The 16833-nt window shown below is 41.7% G+C and overlaps 1 protein-coding gene across 1 annotated transcript in view; it reads left to right on the top strand.

Annotated features, from left to right (window-relative positions):
• The window catches only part of mpp7a (MAGUK p55 scaffold protein 7a), a 194675-nt gene that overhangs the window by 33067 nt on the left and 144775 nt on the right, over nucleotides 1-16833 (top strand). Inside the window, exon 2 of the mRNA XM_032504515.1 lies at nucleotides 13220-13385. Within this exon, the coding sequence (XP_032360406.1) occupies nucleotides 13349-13385 (37 nt within the window). The 5' untranslated portion in view covers nucleotides 13220-13348. The remainder of the gene's footprint in view (nucleotides 1-13219; nucleotides 13386-16833) is intronic.

The following is a 16833-nucleotide window of genomic DNA, read 5'->3' as shown; positions in this document are numbered from 1 at the left end:
TAAAGAGACGGTTTATTACAAGGCAGCGAGAAAAGAGTGTTTTGGGCTCACATGAAATCATGTACTGCAGCAGGACTGCAGGCTCATATGCTTCTGTCAAGACACCTTTGGGTCACCATCCTAAAGTGATTTAGTACAGTTTGCTTGTATGTGTGTGAGTGTGTGACACCACTGAGAGTCACAGGTCAGTAAGTCAATGTCCGTCAGCATATAGTTTGTAACTATGCAACTTGGGTGAACATGTAGAGAGTGTTTTTTCCTATATGTGCATGCTGTGTTTGTGGTGTGTGTGTTGTGTGTGTGTGTGTTGTGTGTGTGTGTGTGTGTGTGTTGTGGTGGTGTGTGTGTGTGTGGTGTGTGTGTGTGTGTTGTGTGGTGTGTGTGTGTGTGGTGTGTGTGTGTGTGTGTGTGTGTGTGTGTGTGTGTGTGTGTGTGTGTGTGTGTGTGTGTGTGTGTGTGTGTGTGTGTGTGTGTGTGGCTGTGGCTGTGGCTGTGGCTGTGGCTGTGGAATGTGTGAGTAGCGACGGATAGTGACTGTAGTTCTCCTCTCACTGTTAATGGGTCAGAAAGAGACAAAGAGCTGCTGTGTGTGCATGGGAACCAGAGGGCAGGGATGGAATCAGGACAAAGAGGAGGAAGAGGTGTTAAGTCAAGGCAGTAGTCGTGACTGCAATGTAGGTCTGCAACTAATGAGTATTTAGTTTTTATTATGCATTATAATTGCATATTAGGTATTATAATATTATCTAAGTAATCTTTTATTTTACAAAACATCATTTTTTTCAGAGCCCAAGGTAACAAATTCAAATTCAAATGCGTTTTGACTTAACCTGTGTTGTTATTAAGGGTGTAATAGTGTGTATCGACGCGGTTTCATTTCCCAGATTTCATCGTATGTCCGTCACCTTCCGCTTTCTTTGGGTTGGCATTCTTATCTCTGGTTGACGTATGGGGACTATGGTTAACTACTCCTCAGATCTCTACCAACACTCCTCAGTGGAGCTGCGGAGGAAGGTCTGGCAATGCGAGAATAGAGGTGTAACAATACATTGATCGATTCAATGATCCACAATCCAACATTATCAATGCAAAGTAAAAATATCATTCGTCATCTGTGAGGTGCCCCTTATTTTTCAGATTCCCACTTCATATTAAATCTTTTCATTAAAATCAATAGTTTGTTTTCAATATAAATGTGATGAAGTTATAAAAGTGACAAATAGTATTTTAATTACTTTTTTGAGTTGATAGAAAATGTAACTGTGTTAAAAAGGCGTATGATATGGTCTCATACTTATCACAGGCCTAGGCATGTATTGTATTGGTGTCCAAAGAATCAATATAATATCGTATCGTGATAGAACTGGCAAGTTACACCCCTAGATATTTGTATCCACAACATACTGTATGTTATATCTTTATTGTGTCTAATCTGGGTGGTGGACATGCTGTATAATGTACAGTGTTTATTAAATAGTTTTGATTATTTTTGACTATGAAAAGTAAAGGCTCTTAACATTATGGCTCTGTTCTATTCAAGTGTCCCAGTAGCACAAAACGTATCCACAATAGGAAGGTGATGCAATATAGTTCTATTTCTCAGACTATATTGTGAAATGATTCTATAATAGATATATTTTTTGTGTCTGTGTGCCGCCACAACTACAAAACAAAAGATACAAAAGAAAAAAACTACAAAACAAACAACACAGGCTGCTGTGTATGTGGCAGCCTGCCTGCCAGCCTGCAGGGCCCCTCCTTGGCTGTGGTAATAATAGGGCCCTGGCAGGGTGTGGATGAGATTCCTGGTGCCCATCTTTAGTGGCACCCTGAGGCACATCTGAGGTCATGATGAGGACAGAAACAAACACACACACACATACAGTTGCAGACACAAATACATGCAACCAAGCAACCATGTAGACTGACGCTGTCTGCTACTTTCCATAATAGTTTTTTTTTACACTATGTGTAGACTGAAGATATTTAGTGATCTGATTGCTCCATCTAGTGGTCATTTGTTGATAAAACATTTTGAAAGGCTACTGCACTGCATGTGTTGTAGTAACATGATATGTGGTTTGAGTGCTATTCCATAAAACAAATAATAAGTAGGGAAAAATTGAATTATTTTTTAATAAATTTTTTTTACCAGAGTTTTCCCCCAATTTTTCCATTTTTGGAAGGACATCTCTGGGTACAGGGCTTTTTTCGTTTACACCACAGTTATTAAAAAAGAGGGAATAAAAAACTCTTTGGAAAATTACTTATGCCCTTTCTTCGAAAAAAACCAAATCAATTTTTTTGGGGGAATGAAAATTTTTGAAATAAAAAAAAGTCCCTTTAAAAAAAAGGGGCATAAGACACCCCCCATTTAATTCCCATAAGGCAGGCATTTTTTTTATTTTTAAAAGGCCCAGTTTTCAGGGACAGGTACTATCATCTTGATAAGTTCCTTTGGGCCCTTTTGGGAAAATAAATACCTCCCCCCCCCACCCCAAACCCCACACACACACCCCCCAAAACCCCACACACAATCATCACTCCCCTTCACCATCCCTAAGTTGGGGCGGGGTGTTATGTCATTTTCTTAAATTCGGGTTTGATTTTCCTGGAAAATTTGGCTTAGGGAAAGTTCTCCCATCCCTTTTGTTTTTTTTTTTTTGGGGGAAGGGAAATGTAAATGATGTGGGGGGGGGATTTAATTCCAAAGGCCCAAAGGGAACTTTGTCGGGATCTAAATTTTAAACCATGGGGAAATGTGAAACTCACGTTTCCCCCTGGATGTTAAGGAAAAACATTTATTTTTTTCCCCAATACTTTTCTTCAAAAAGAAATTGCTGTCCTTAAAATTTTGGATTTTCCTAAATTTGGGTTTAAATTAAGGCTTTGGGATAAATTTTCCCAAAAAAGTTTTTTTTTTAAATTCCTCTTTTTACCCAATTTTAAACCCTTTGGTTTTAAACATGTTTTGATCAGTTCTTTTTACCCTTGATCGGTTTTTTCAAGCCAGTGTCTAGTCTTTTTAAAGGGAAACACTTCTGAGCTTTAAAAACCTTTTTTTTTTCCCTTTACAAAAACGAAGCCCAACGGGGAAAAAACCAATTCTTTAAAAACCCAACTTTCCCCCTTGAAATTTTGGAAAACCTTTTTTTTTCCAGGGTCGCATTGGTTAACACTCTTTTTGTTTACAGTTTCAGTAGTGGGAGGTTAAAAAAAAAGAAGGGTGGAGCACCGTGAGCCTTTAGGCAGGAAAATAAACTTGAGTTTCAGGTCTGTTAAGGTGAGCCAATACACCTGTTGGGCGGGTGACTTCCTGAATGGGAGGATTTCGTTTGTTTACCCTGTAATAGTGTAATGGCAGTGCCCGCAGCTTTGTGTAAAGCTGTGTGTCTGTTGCAGGAAGAAAGTGTCCTGGTAAGTCCCTGCACAGCCTTTGTGCCTTTTCATTGTTGTCTTCATGACCTCCATTAGTATATTGTCTTATTTGTCAGATCTGTTGTTTGTTGCTTTCATTTTTGGTAATAGTCCACATTTTTAGATTGCACAGTTTTAAAACTAGTCCACCAGACGTTCATTGTAGTATTCTGCAATAATCCTCAATTACACCAGATACTCATAGTCTGACTCATATTCTTTCATATCCGCGAGCCGAGTTCCATTAATTCCATCTAAAGTAAATTAGGTGGGTCTCTCTTAGATGTGTTTTTTTAAGCACAATAAAATGCTCCCGCAAGTTGTGTGTTGAGGTGTCTGAAAGGGGAGAATGACTTCATGCCTGTGGAAAGACAAGTTGACCGAAACACAGAAGCCCCATTTTGAACTGGAATAAAAATCCAATCTGAGTGATCAAATCACAAGTGGATAGCTCAGTACAGAACATATTGAGATTTGATCACTCAAACCACATTCTGATTATTTTCTGATTATCTGGTTATTTTAGCCCACCTGTTGTCCTCGGGTCAAATTTGGCCCATTTTCAAGACGTTTCTATATCAGAAATTTGGGTTTCTTTCAACCAAATTGTCAAAAATAAAAAAATACCGAGGATGGTTCCCTACAACGCTCATAACAAGTTAAAGAAATGATCAGTACACTACTTTTGTTACATTTGGTTTAAATCAATTTTCTAGCATTAAAAAAAAAAAAGATAAAAGATAGCAAAAAAAAGTGAAAATGTCCAAAAAAGCTTCAAAAATGTGGAAAAAAAACAACAAAAACGTCAAAAAGCGCAGAAAAGCATTTGAAAAAGTGACATAAACATCAGGAAAGCGACAAGTGTTGAGAAAAGACAACCAAATAGTTTTCATTTTAAAGTCATGCCCAGAAAAACGTGCATATTCAATGGGAAGACAACATAAGGGTTAATGCTTTTATTATGAATCAATCAGGAAATGTTGGGTCTTCATCAGCAGAAACTTAACCCGTCTCCTATAAGCGAAACATAAAAAACATAAAAATAAACAAAGATAAAACGCAGATATAGAAGATTTATAGAAACTAAATTTCAAATCACAGAGATAGAAGCTACAAAGGCGCTGAGAGCTGAAGACACAGAGACCTTTTAAAACATGTCTTTCTCTCCTGCACAGGTCCTGGCGACCGCCTGTAGACATCCTCACCCTCATGTCGGCACACAGACAGAGCTATTTCATTAACGTTAGTCATCTCATGTTTCTAATGCACACACACACACACACACACACACACACACAACCTATATGCAAACGCAAATGATGTACGTATTTATTTGCTTATAGAGAAGGGAAGTGAGAACCGATCACAAGTGGTCACGAATGACACATTTGGAGACATTCTATTCTGTACCCATGCTGGATCACAACAGAACAGGCCCACTCAGACCACATTTAGAGTTGGTCTGGGCCACATTCTTACAGCAGATTTGTACGCGAATGCGCCCCGGGCCACATTAACGACCGCCTACCTAACTGTGAGCAGTGATCTAGTCATTCAAAGTATTTCTAATGTCACAGAAACCACTGAGAGTGAATTGTGTTTTGGATGTTATTATACTGTCAGTGATGTGTTTCTGTTCCATGCTCAGACTGCCAGCCCATTTCTGTTTTTGGCATATCCAGATTGTATCCAGATTAATTTAAGAAAGTCTGGAAATGTGATTTTAGCATATCGGATCCAAGTCACATTTGGAGCTGGTTTGAAATACAATTCCAGTTGGAATGATTTTTTACAAATGCGTCTATGGCTGCACAATGTCAGCTAAATATGCGATAAAATTGTTAAATATAGCGATGGCAATATCTCCCTGATACAAAATCAATACTCAGATGTACAATGTTAATGTCTTTCTGCTTTGCTGGCTAACACCTCACATAATCCAGAGCTATATTTTCACATCCATGCTCTTTAGCACCTCAGTCAGTAGCGAATATATTGACATGCTGAGTGTGAATGCATGGCACATAGTAAAAGGCTATTATTAATTGCAAATCAAGAAGTCTTTTAAATTCGTGTACCTCGATATCAACATTTGCGATAATGATAACTTTGCGATATATTGTGCAGCCCTAGATGCGCCTCAGTCCAACTGCTCTGGCTGCATAAACCGGATTCCAATGAGTCTTTTGTCTCGGGTAGCCGAGGTTTTGCGCCTGTACTTATGAAGATAATTTACTCTGACCCTTTCGCTAAAGAGACAACTCAACAAAATAGCTTCACTTTGCTTGCATCGAGACACACAACAACGTCAAGTCCAGAGTGACACAAGTGCTGACCAGATACTGCTACTAGCGGAGCACTAAGGAGGACAACAGTCAGAAACAGCAGTCCGTTCTGCACTGCAATTTAACAGGGCAAAGTAGTGGACCTCCATTACTGGAACCGGGGTGGCTGTGGATCAGTGGCTCAGTGGTAGTGATCGCCTGCCAATCAGAAGGTTGGCGGTTTGATCCCTGGCCCTGCAGTTCCATGTCAAAGTGTCCTTGGGCAAGACACATTGTGTAAATGTGCGTGAGAGTTTATCTGATGAGCAGGTGGCCCCTTGCACGGCAGTCTCGGCCACAGAGTGTGAATGTGTGTGAATGGTGAATGGAAACGTGCAATACAGCCCATGCACATTGTCATGTTTCCTCGTTGAAAAGCCACGTCACCAGCGTAGCTACACTGAGCCCATGTCGTTACCACAGCAACCCATGCAGATAGGTTTGTGATGTTTGGACACACAAATCCAATCTGGAAATAACAGTGTTGACAGTTTGTCTTAAAGATCTGATCTATGAACCAAAATGGATATGCCTGCAATCTGAACATGTAAATGTGGTTTGAAACAGATTAGCAAAAATCCAATTTTTTTGTTTTTTTGCAGTCCAGACTTCTAAAATTAATCTGGATGTCAAAAAATGGATATGGGCCGAAAGCCTATGGAGCTGTCCACTTTTGATCGGATCACTCATGACAGATGTTTAAACCAGGTCAAAGCAGGCCCAGATTTATATATATATATGTGTGTGTGTGTGTGTGTGCGTGTGTGTGTGTGCGCGCTAACAGCACACATAAGCAGATGTATTTTATGTGGAAAGTCTGAACGCTTATGAGCAACACGTGGCAGAGTTTCTGATTTTGAGCTGTCAAAAAATCCCACCTGAGTCCAGGAGAAGAGAGCTCACTTTTCCCACTTCTCTGTTAACCTCTCACATTGAATAAAGCCATTTCTGTTGGTACTTCTTTTCGTCATGGGTTAATAGTGTTCATTGACATTCCACATTTGCTCCTCTAATCTGTTTCCATATGCTTTTTAGCCTGTATGAATATACTTGTTTCTATTGCTCATTGTTGTGACTGCTCCTCCACAGCAGCCAGTCATTCCACGAACATCAGCCATGCCAGTTACTGCTGAGTCTTAATTTAGGCAGCCCTAATCCGTCGTAAAGCTAACGGCTATTAACGAGAAGTCGCATGGCACACGCTTGAAAACACAACCCTGTCCCGCCAGCGTCACGCGCCCCGTGCTTAATAGGAATCGACGTGGTGACATTTTGGCAGGAGAAAGACATTATTCAACAATGTGTTTTTCCACAGAAGAAACAGAAAAGGACTGCCTATGCAGCGCCTGGATCAGAAGGATTTTCGATTTTCTTTTCTTTTTTCTTGTAACGGTATTTCAGCTTCAAAATGTCATGTGGACGAACATTCCCTTCCACCATGGTTTAATACACTGCAATTATGTGTGTAAATGAATGTTTGCCTTTACCACAGTTGGATACACTACAATTATACTCTTATGATTGTGTCATGTATGCTTATGTGCATGCGGCTGTAACTCTATCTACTTATGTCTGTCTGACTTTGCACTTTGTGGTTCCTACAAGCCAATATGATGTAGAGTAGTTGAAATACAAATTGATTTTACATCCACTCTGTCTTCACAGCTACCCCAAACTAATACCCCGAAGCTCATGCTCACCAGTGGGGCTTAAAGTCAAAGAACAGTTTTCCATGAAAGGAGCAACTGTTATTTTTTTTTAATCCACATGGTATAGCACATTTCTCTTCTTCTGTCTCATCCAACTCTTACTCTATCTTAATTAACCGCGTGGCAGCACAAATTTGTGCAGTTAATGAAACAGGCTTCCACATATTAATATTTCAGATGCCATTCATGAACTGGAAGATTGTCTTCTTTTGGCTACCACTGCTGATGTTTTTGCACAAGTACACAACATGCAAAAACAAGATAGTGCAACCTTCAACATACAGCTGTTAAGAACACACTGTTAATTGGATACAATATATTGCCTGTAGCCTTGGATCCTGCCATGGTGCAGACTGATGAAGTAGTAGGCAGCTGGCTCAGCTAAAAATGATGAGTCTCCTAGAGTTGATTGAGGTGATAGTTGAGTGCAATTTTTTTCCTTTTTTTTCTCTGAACCTGTTTTTAGTCATCTATTTTTCAATGTGTGGCTGGCGGGTAGTTGAATTTCCAAAAATGTACTGTTTTGGCATCACTAATGAAACTTTCCAAGTTTCAAACTTGGAATGATACCCATGCCTTACACAGTGTTCTTCTGACGGATGTGGTGAGGACGATGTAGCTTCTTGCAACAGGTCAATATTAGAGAAATTCATGGTGAAAAAAGCAGAAATTTGACACTAAAACCTGATTTCCATTTTTTTTTATAAATTACTAAAATAAGTGCAGCACTAAAACGTTGCAATGTTGCACCAGAGATTACAGAATTGGTAACCTGAGCAGGTGTCACATGGACCGCCAGATAGATCTTCTACCATCTCACCAAGATAAGTGTAGATAAACTCATCAGATGAGAGCAGATCCGCAGACCTTGAGGCTGGTGGGTAGCTTTGGAACAAACCTGTCCTTCGAGCAGTAACCAGAGCAGGTGTGACAGGGGGTGGCTTTAGATGTGTTGAAGCTTAGTAAAAATCCTGTCCAGTAGCTGGCCTTCCCTTTACTTGATGTGTGACAATCCAGGACAGAAAAACCCAACACCCTGGGGAGGTTTCAGTGGTGCTGAATGGCAGAGCTGACCTCTGCCTAGTCCTGTTGTAGCACTTCCTGTCCTGGTCCAGATGGGGGCAGCATGAACACCCAATGAATCCTGTGAATGCTTTAGAACAAGTTTTTCTGAGGATGTTGTTGTCTTTTGGCAATTTCCTTTGAACTGTGATCTTCCCACAGTCCAAAAAGCCAAGGCAAAATAGTAACACTGATACAAAGTTTTAAACTCAAAGCATACTTTCAAATTGTTAACAGGCCTTTATAAATGCCAGGTCCGGGGTTTTTCACTGTCATTCACCGCCTAACTCTGCTATACCCGTCACTAACTTCATCAACACACAGCTGAGAGTCACAGGCTTGTTTTTCAAAAGAGAGAAAGAATAACAGTCTTCTACACCTCTCTGTTTCATTTCTTTCACCTATCAATCCATTTGTCACCCTGAGCTATTTTCTCTTTAAATACTCTTCAGACCTCACGTTACAAACTCAGAACAAGACTAAGCAGAAACAGACAGCGTCTCCTGACATCCATCCGTACAGGTCTTTGTTTGGGAGGGGTGCTTCAGGTTGTGTGTCAGCTGGGTTTTCAGCATGAATACTCCTTGCAACAGTAAAAGTTCCCACTAGATGGTGTCAGAACTATTTGAAGAATAGACAGAGTGGTTGAGGGAGGAACATTATTTCAATTAAGCGAGTCCCATCTCTTGTCCACATGGTAACGTGTCCCTTTACTCCCCATATGACCATCTGATATTGTGTGATCTGAGCAGACACGGCTAGAGCATTCTGACAGTAGGGAATGTTTCTTTAAGCCTCTCTATTATGACACTTTTGGGCCTTTTAAAAAGCCCCAGGTGTCCCCGGCTTTGCGACATGCTTCCTGGCCCTCAGAAAGCTCCTCAAATGGAAAGATGGATCCATCCACAGATTGGGGAATATGTGGCCATTCCTCTCAACAAAAGGCAAATCACTAATATTATAGTATGGCATACCTAAAGAGTATTCATGTCCCTTGTCTTTCCTTGAGTCTGTCATTCCAATCACAAGGCCTTATGACAAAACCGTGCTGTAGCCCTCTCTATGAAACACTGAACTGATTTAGCATGGGTCAGTTCTCTTGGCATGAGCGCAATGGCTGTTAGGTTCAGTCCCCTGTTCAAACCGGTCTGCTGGAGAGATTTTGTGGTCACTGCTTGAGGCGCCTTTGCCCTTCTCTGCTGGTCCTCTTAACCTATTTTATTGAAGTATACAAAGAGTTGAACAGAACTGAACTCCTATTTCACCAGGTTTTACATTTGAACTTTATGCTCATGCAAAGCCCATGCAAACGACGGACAAATCTGGCTTCACATTGGTGCTGGCGTGACATATTAGTAGTATTTTGAATCCAAAATCTCCTCTCGGTGGAAAATCGATCCTTTCTTAAGTGCCGTTTGATGAATGCACCATATTTTGTACATCTCAATCCAGAAGAAAAATATTCTTTTTGTGATATGCTCTAAATGCCTTGCTTACCTGCTCACTCAGGCATCTTCTGGACTGTGTTGTCTAGATGCTTTTTCCACAAGGCTCCACCTGGGGTCTGCTGGGCCCTGAGGTGAGTTCACATCACAGTATGTCAGACAGGCGTGGTAGCGTTTTGCTACGTGGGCTGCTGTCTTGGCAGGTTTGAGTGCGTGTGTTTGTACGCACATGTTGGGCAAAACGCCATTAAATAGTCACTCCTGTGCAGCTGTCACTGTGGGGGCTGAGTGAGAGATTCTCTACAGAAAACACACTTGTAGTGAATTTCCGGTCCACTTTTGTGCCCGCTGAGATGGAAGTGAAGTCCCAGCATTTTAAAATTCAAGTGTCTGTGGCCGTCACCGCCTAACCATTGATGGGGGGTCCCAATGAGCTGGAAGGGCGCAGGTGTCTTGGATGTCTCTGTCTGCCGCCAAGTGGTTCTGAGTCAGCCATACTGTAGCACACTGGGACTCAGTGTCCACTCACAGTTTTTACAACACTGTAGCTTATCTCACTGCTGGTGTTTATTTTGAGCATTTTCTTCCAGTGAACAACTAACTGGACCCCAAGGTTTAGGTAATTGAGCTTGACTGGGCCACAGCACATGGGAGCTGACATATAATGGATCATTAAGCTGCATGTGGTAAAGAACTGAAGGCTCAAACCTAATTGTTTTCCATTCTCTCCTTTTCAGATAAAGCATTTTTGCTGGCAGCAGGACTTAGCTGAATTCAGGGACCAGTTGAGGTTTTCAGTGGCCTTTTCAAAGAGGCTGTAATAAATGTAGAATCGGGGACCTGTTTAAGGATTAATATTGGCGCTTACCCACTGCTAGTACCAGCTCTACTCTACTTGGCTCGGCAGCGGTGCCCAGTCATCTTTACAGATTTCTTTTTTTGCAGATTTAATACCACCTCATTTGGAGGCAAGCGTGGCTGGTCGTCATAGCGACGCCACAGAAAACTGCCGCGACCTAACGCGACACACACAGAACGTCGAAGGTGTGTTGTTTTTGATTGTCGACATGTGGCTGCTGCCAGAAGACATTTAGTTTCAAAAGAAGCTGGAGGCAGCAAAAAAAACACAGCTGGCTAAACTATTTGAAAATAGCGGGTTTGTTCAGGACACCCCCCGTCTGTCGCGAGCAAAGATGATGCAGTGATTAGTGACGATTCTCTCCGACCAATCAATCAGTAGTCATGTCACCTTTTGGTATCGCCTCAGCTTGGCTTGACGTAGGTGATACAAAAAAAAGTACCTGTTGGGAAGTACCAAGGACCTTTTTTTCATAATGGAAAACCAAAAAAGGCAAGTAGAGTTGAGCAGGTTACCATGTAATGGGAAAACGCCATAATATGGGCTGGGATTGAGTCAAGGCCTGGCAAAGGTGGATGGTCTGTGGGGCGAGGGTTGTCAACTGAGATCAAGACCTCAACTGCTCAAACACAGATGGCAGCTTTCTAGCCACTCTGCAGTAACAGCAGCACGTGCTAGGGCTGTCGACAAGACCAGTACACGGTCGCTTCGAAGGAGTTAACAAACACAAAAAGACACGTTCATGGCTGAAGCTCTGACAAGTCCTCACTTACTTTGCAAGCCACATAGACACTTTTGGGTTGTTTCTAGTCTATATCCACGACCTTCAGCTTCCGGGATTGTTCCGTTACCGCTGGATATTCCACCTTATGTCCTTCTTTTGAGCCGGATGTCCGTAACCTTTCACTTTCTTTGTGTTGGAATTTTAAACTCCTGTGGATTTCTGAGGACTATGGTTAACTGCTCCTCAAACCTCTCTAGCTAGACTATCGGCCCAATCTGAGTTCTCTGTTGCACGGCTAAAACAACTTTTGAACGTACACATGTTCCATCAAAACATGTTCCTTCCCGAGGCTATTTTACAGAGGCAACGTTGCTCCGTGCGGCGCTTAGCACCGCCCAAGACAATTGAGATTGGTTTAAAGAATTGCCAATAAACCAGAGCACCTTTCTATTCCATCCCAGAATGCTGTGTGGACAAGCCAGACCCTCCTCCCTAGTGCTGTGGAGGAGGGTCTGGCAATGCGATGCTAGGTTGTTTCTATCATGTTTTTAGGTCTCTCGCATGAAGTCAAGTTCTAATAAGCAACTGCAAGGTCAGATCCAAGTCTGTCTGGGAGGGGAAATGAAATTGATACTGCATTTTGCTTTCTATGTCGCTAATATAGTTTTTATCTAGCCACGTGGCTATGCAGGGTGTACATGATAAATTTTCCTTGTTCTGACAATTTACCAAACTTAAAACTTAATTGCAAGTTTCAAGTAAAGTTAGGTCTATAGGGAGTCAAGTCTAAAGCATGTAACGTCTCAGTCCAGTCACATTTACATCAACTCTCAAGTCCTTATTTTTCTGGTTTAGGTCTGATTCCAAGTCTTAAGTCAGCTGTGCTTTGCACTCTATCAGGCTGTCTTGTCCAAATTAATTCATATTAGCCATTTTCCTCCTGTTGTGGTTCAGGAGTTTATTATATCCCATACTACGTGTGTCCGCACATGTTCATCCACTGCAGGGGGAAATTTCAATGAGCCACAGGCTTTTTATTTGTGTTCTACATCCTCTTTCTTTCTGTTCCTGCTCTATCTGGCTTTCCAGTTGAGCGCCATTATTTACGAAGCAATGCTTTTCCACGCCTGTTTGATTTTTCACAGGTCTGTTGCATTTGCCTGCTTTTCCCTCGGCAGATAAAGTTTCCCTTGTTTCCGCTGAAAACTGAATAAAGTGTGTGGTGTGTGTGTGTGTGTGTGTGTGTGTGTGTGTGTGTGTGTGTGTGTGTGTGTGTGTGTGTGTGTGTGTGTGTGTGTGTGTGTGTGTGTGTGTGTGTGTGTGTGTGTGTGTGTGTGTGTGTGTGTGTCTGAGTGTATGTGTAGGGGCTACGGGTGAGTGGATGTTGGTTCATGTACAAAGCAGGATGTTCAGCAGCTTAGGAAAAAAGTGTTGGGTTGTAAACACCCAGAGTGAATGTGCTATCAACACACACACACACACACACACACACAGTAAGTCATTTACTGTCCATTGCTGGCTCGCATACACACAAATGCATAGATCTACTATTATGGTTGAGATGAATATCCATGGCTACTTGAGCTATGAGATATCATAACACAGTAACTGACTGACACATGTGCATGCGTTCATTTTGCCATTTGACAGGTAGGCTCTAAAATCTTGTTCTCTTACAGGGCTCCATGGCATAAAGCCTGTCCTCAGATACAGGTCCCTTGGGAGAACCGCCTAAGAGCTCACGACTCTAACGCCCCGCTGCTAATTTCCACAGCCTGAGGGGAACCAGGAAGCAGCCGGCAGGAGCCATGCCTGCCCTGGCCACCGGAGCCGGCCACGAGCCAGGTACACAATCTGAAACACAAATATTTCTGTACAACACACAAAACCAGTAAAATGCACTCCTTAAAAGTCATTTCAAGATTTGCATATTCATGTCCATCTTCTGTACAGAAACAGAAAAAAATGAATGCAAGCACCAACTGTGATCCCAACTTAAAAATTAATATAATTTTCTTTAAGAGTCAGCCTTTAAATTGAATTTCAAATTAGAAATGATTTTCTCTGAACTTGTCTCAAGGCTAAAAAAACAAAAACATTTTCACTTAGTTTTGTTCCGTGCTAGTCTGGATCAGTGGAAGTACATTTCCAGGATAAAGCCTGACATCTGGCGTGTGACTCACTCTTTGTGTGTTGCCGTTCTCAAAAACCCTTTGCTACTTGAAACAACATTCAAAGCTAGCAAGCTACACACTAAAAATGGCAAGTTTTGAAGAACATTTTGGATTGTGCAGGCCTGCTTGTTTTTTTCTGGCAAATGATTGTAAATTTCTTGGCATTTACTATCTAACTGGGACGTTTTGGGGCATTTTGGCACCAATTGGCAGGGATTGCTATGGGCAAAGTACACACATTGATACACTGCAAGAGCAAATTATGTTTAACCATGTATCCAGCTTTTAAAATAGCTCATGTTACTGTATTCTATGAACAGTTAACTTAATCTAATGTTTTATGTGGCGTTTTCTATTGTGGGGTGGAAATGTTCCAGCAAAACAAGTTCCTTCCCAAGAGTATTTTGCAGAGGCATCGTCATTGTGTCCAGAACTCAGCACCGCCCAAGGTGATTGTGATTGGTTTAAAGAAATGCAAACAACCCAGAGCGTTTTTTTTCTCCTATCCTATAATGTATCTTTGGTGTAGCCAGAGCTCACTCCACATAGTGCTGGAGATAGGTCTGACAATGCGAGATTAGTTCCCTGCCAAATGAAAACACACCATTGCAAATATTTGCACCGCGTACATTTACAGTTCAACAACAGAGAATAAAAGTAAAATCCAAATATGTGTACTATACTTATTCTCTCTGGTTTTCTCTGCTCTGTTCTGAGGACTGAGTGTTTGTGGACGAGCGCGTGATGTCAGAATGTGAAAGCTTTTCAACGCTGAGACAGCTGCCAGAAACCACCACATCTCCCCTCAGGAGCACTATTCTCCTCTCAGACTGGCCTAATGGCCGGCTACATCATCACACACACACACACACACACACACACACACACACACACACACACACACACACACATGCGCACACACGCAGAGGACCCAACAAGCGCAGGATAGCAAGGGACAAAAGGATGACAGACATTATGTCCTGCCCTGATGGATAAAGAGTGTGTGCCTTTCTGCGTCCAGACTTTTAACAGAGTTACTGTAGCCCCCGTCATCCTGGAAATTTGTGCAGACAAAGTAGAAAGCCAGACCGTCAATTACGATTAGAGTCATTTTGGACAATTACCGGCAAGGGCTCAAGTTTCCAAATAAAACACGTAAAGACTCCTCCAGCCCATCTCCTCTGCTTCCCCCTTGATGGTCCTGTGAAGTTGTGTGTGTGCAGGTGAAACACGATGAACATTATGGATCAACAGTAGGTCACTGATCTCCTGGCCTGGGAAGTCACAAATAGTCATGGCTGGCACTGGGACTGGGACTACTCTGCATTGTACCAACATTTACACAGAATACTGGTAGCATTACTCTTGGGATCATTTTTTTGCTGTTAAATTAAGATATAAAACTAGTTTGGATGAGGAAAATCTGTCGTATTTATGGTGTGCTGCAAGACACAAACCTTTTAGCTGTTCTTGGTCAGATCAGTTAGCACTTGAGGCTTTAAACAGTGTAATAAATAAAGCAGCGTGCCGAAAATTTATGAAGGAATGATTGCTTCTCTATATACCTCTTCATTCTCTTAGTTATAACAGAGAATCAGAGTAATCTACTAAGTTATACTTTATAATGTAGTTGTCTTATCCTGGTTTCAAAGGCTGCATTCCAGGTAAAAGGTATAATATGTGATAATTAAAAAAGACTATACCTATGTTATACATTTTGTTGAGTTGTGTATTTACATTATCCCACATGTTTCCAACAGTTTTCAAACCCTGAAAAATTGTAATCTAATTTCTGACATGGGACATTTTTGCCTGTCAATGGCTTAATGTAATATTTTGACCCTTCTAGTTACAACACGAGAAACCATAGATAATACATGCGTTTTGAGAATAATTGTAAATTATACAATGTCAAAGAATTATACTTAGTAACCCTAATACAACAATAGGATTGTTTTGACCATGTTTTTACCATGGTTAACCGCACTGGGCTAACCAATGATTAAGTGCTCCATGCAACGTTACCTGTATACAAAGACTAATTCATTTGCAAAGTTAGCCAGCTAGCACACCCCGGTCTGCTTGTCTTATTCCCTGGCGCTAAGAGACTTCAGTTGTAATGAGAGCAGACAACAGCCCCAGGGACATGTCTACAATTAGCTCCCAGCCAGCTAGCAGCCAGCCACCATCGTTACAGCAACCCAAGCCCAGCCAGCACAACCTCCAGCCCCGCAAGTGAAAACGCCACACACAATATTAATAGGGACATCCGGGGGAACATCTGATGGCGATTATCCAGTAAATGAACCACCGTGATCCAGACTGCTTCCTCGGAAATTCCGGCAGCCACCCTCACCCGCAAAGTCTCCCAGCGGCATTGAGTAACGTTAAAACAAATCCCTTCCCCCCTAGTGCTAAAAACTTCCAAAAGGTGACACTGACGTGGAATATATTGTAATATTGTGGTTTTATGTACTGCTTATGTAACAACATTGGTGTGAAGATAGTCTTGCATTGTCAGACCAATCTCCACAGCTCTGTGGAGTAAGGTCTGGTTACCCCACAGAAACATTCCTGGAAAGGAGAATAAAGCACTCTGGGTTGTCCAGTAAATGAACTGTCGTCCATCCAGACTATTGTGGAGATAATAAACTACTTGTTCCAAGTACAAATGAGCTGTATCGGCATCCTTACAATCCACAAATACTTGACATTACAACTAAAGAACGTTCATTTGTATTAGGGTTCAGCACTCACTAGCTTTAACATGAGGATGTATTGAAATGGTGTCCAGCCATAGGTGCATTGTCAAAGCACAAATAATTTATTAACAAACTAGAGGTAATAAACTAGAGACGTCCACATCAGCTGTAGCAGCACGCTCCACGTACCGGAGATTTGGCATGTAGTTAGCAACACCTCTGCAGACGAGCATAAATCCACAGAGACTAACAATACCTCCTCCACATCTGGTGGCTGCCAATAATTACAGATACATTACTGTATCTTGCCAGTACCTTAGCTTTTTTTCCTCTAGAAATCCTTCAGACCCCAAAACACCACTATTGCCACAAACTCATACACACACACTCTCTCTCTCTCTCTCTCTCTCTCTCTCT

Source organism: Etheostoma spectabile, chromosome 22, assembly GCF_008692095.1.
Source record: "Etheostoma spectabile isolate EspeVRDwgs_2016 chromosome 22, UIUC_Espe_1.0, whole genome shotgun sequence".
Classification (NCBI taxonomy): Eukaryota; Metazoa; Chordata; class Actinopteri; order Perciformes; family Percidae; genus Etheostoma; species Etheostoma spectabile.
Note: the sequence above shows the minus strand (reverse complement) of the source record. Positions and strands in the feature narration are given on the sequence as shown.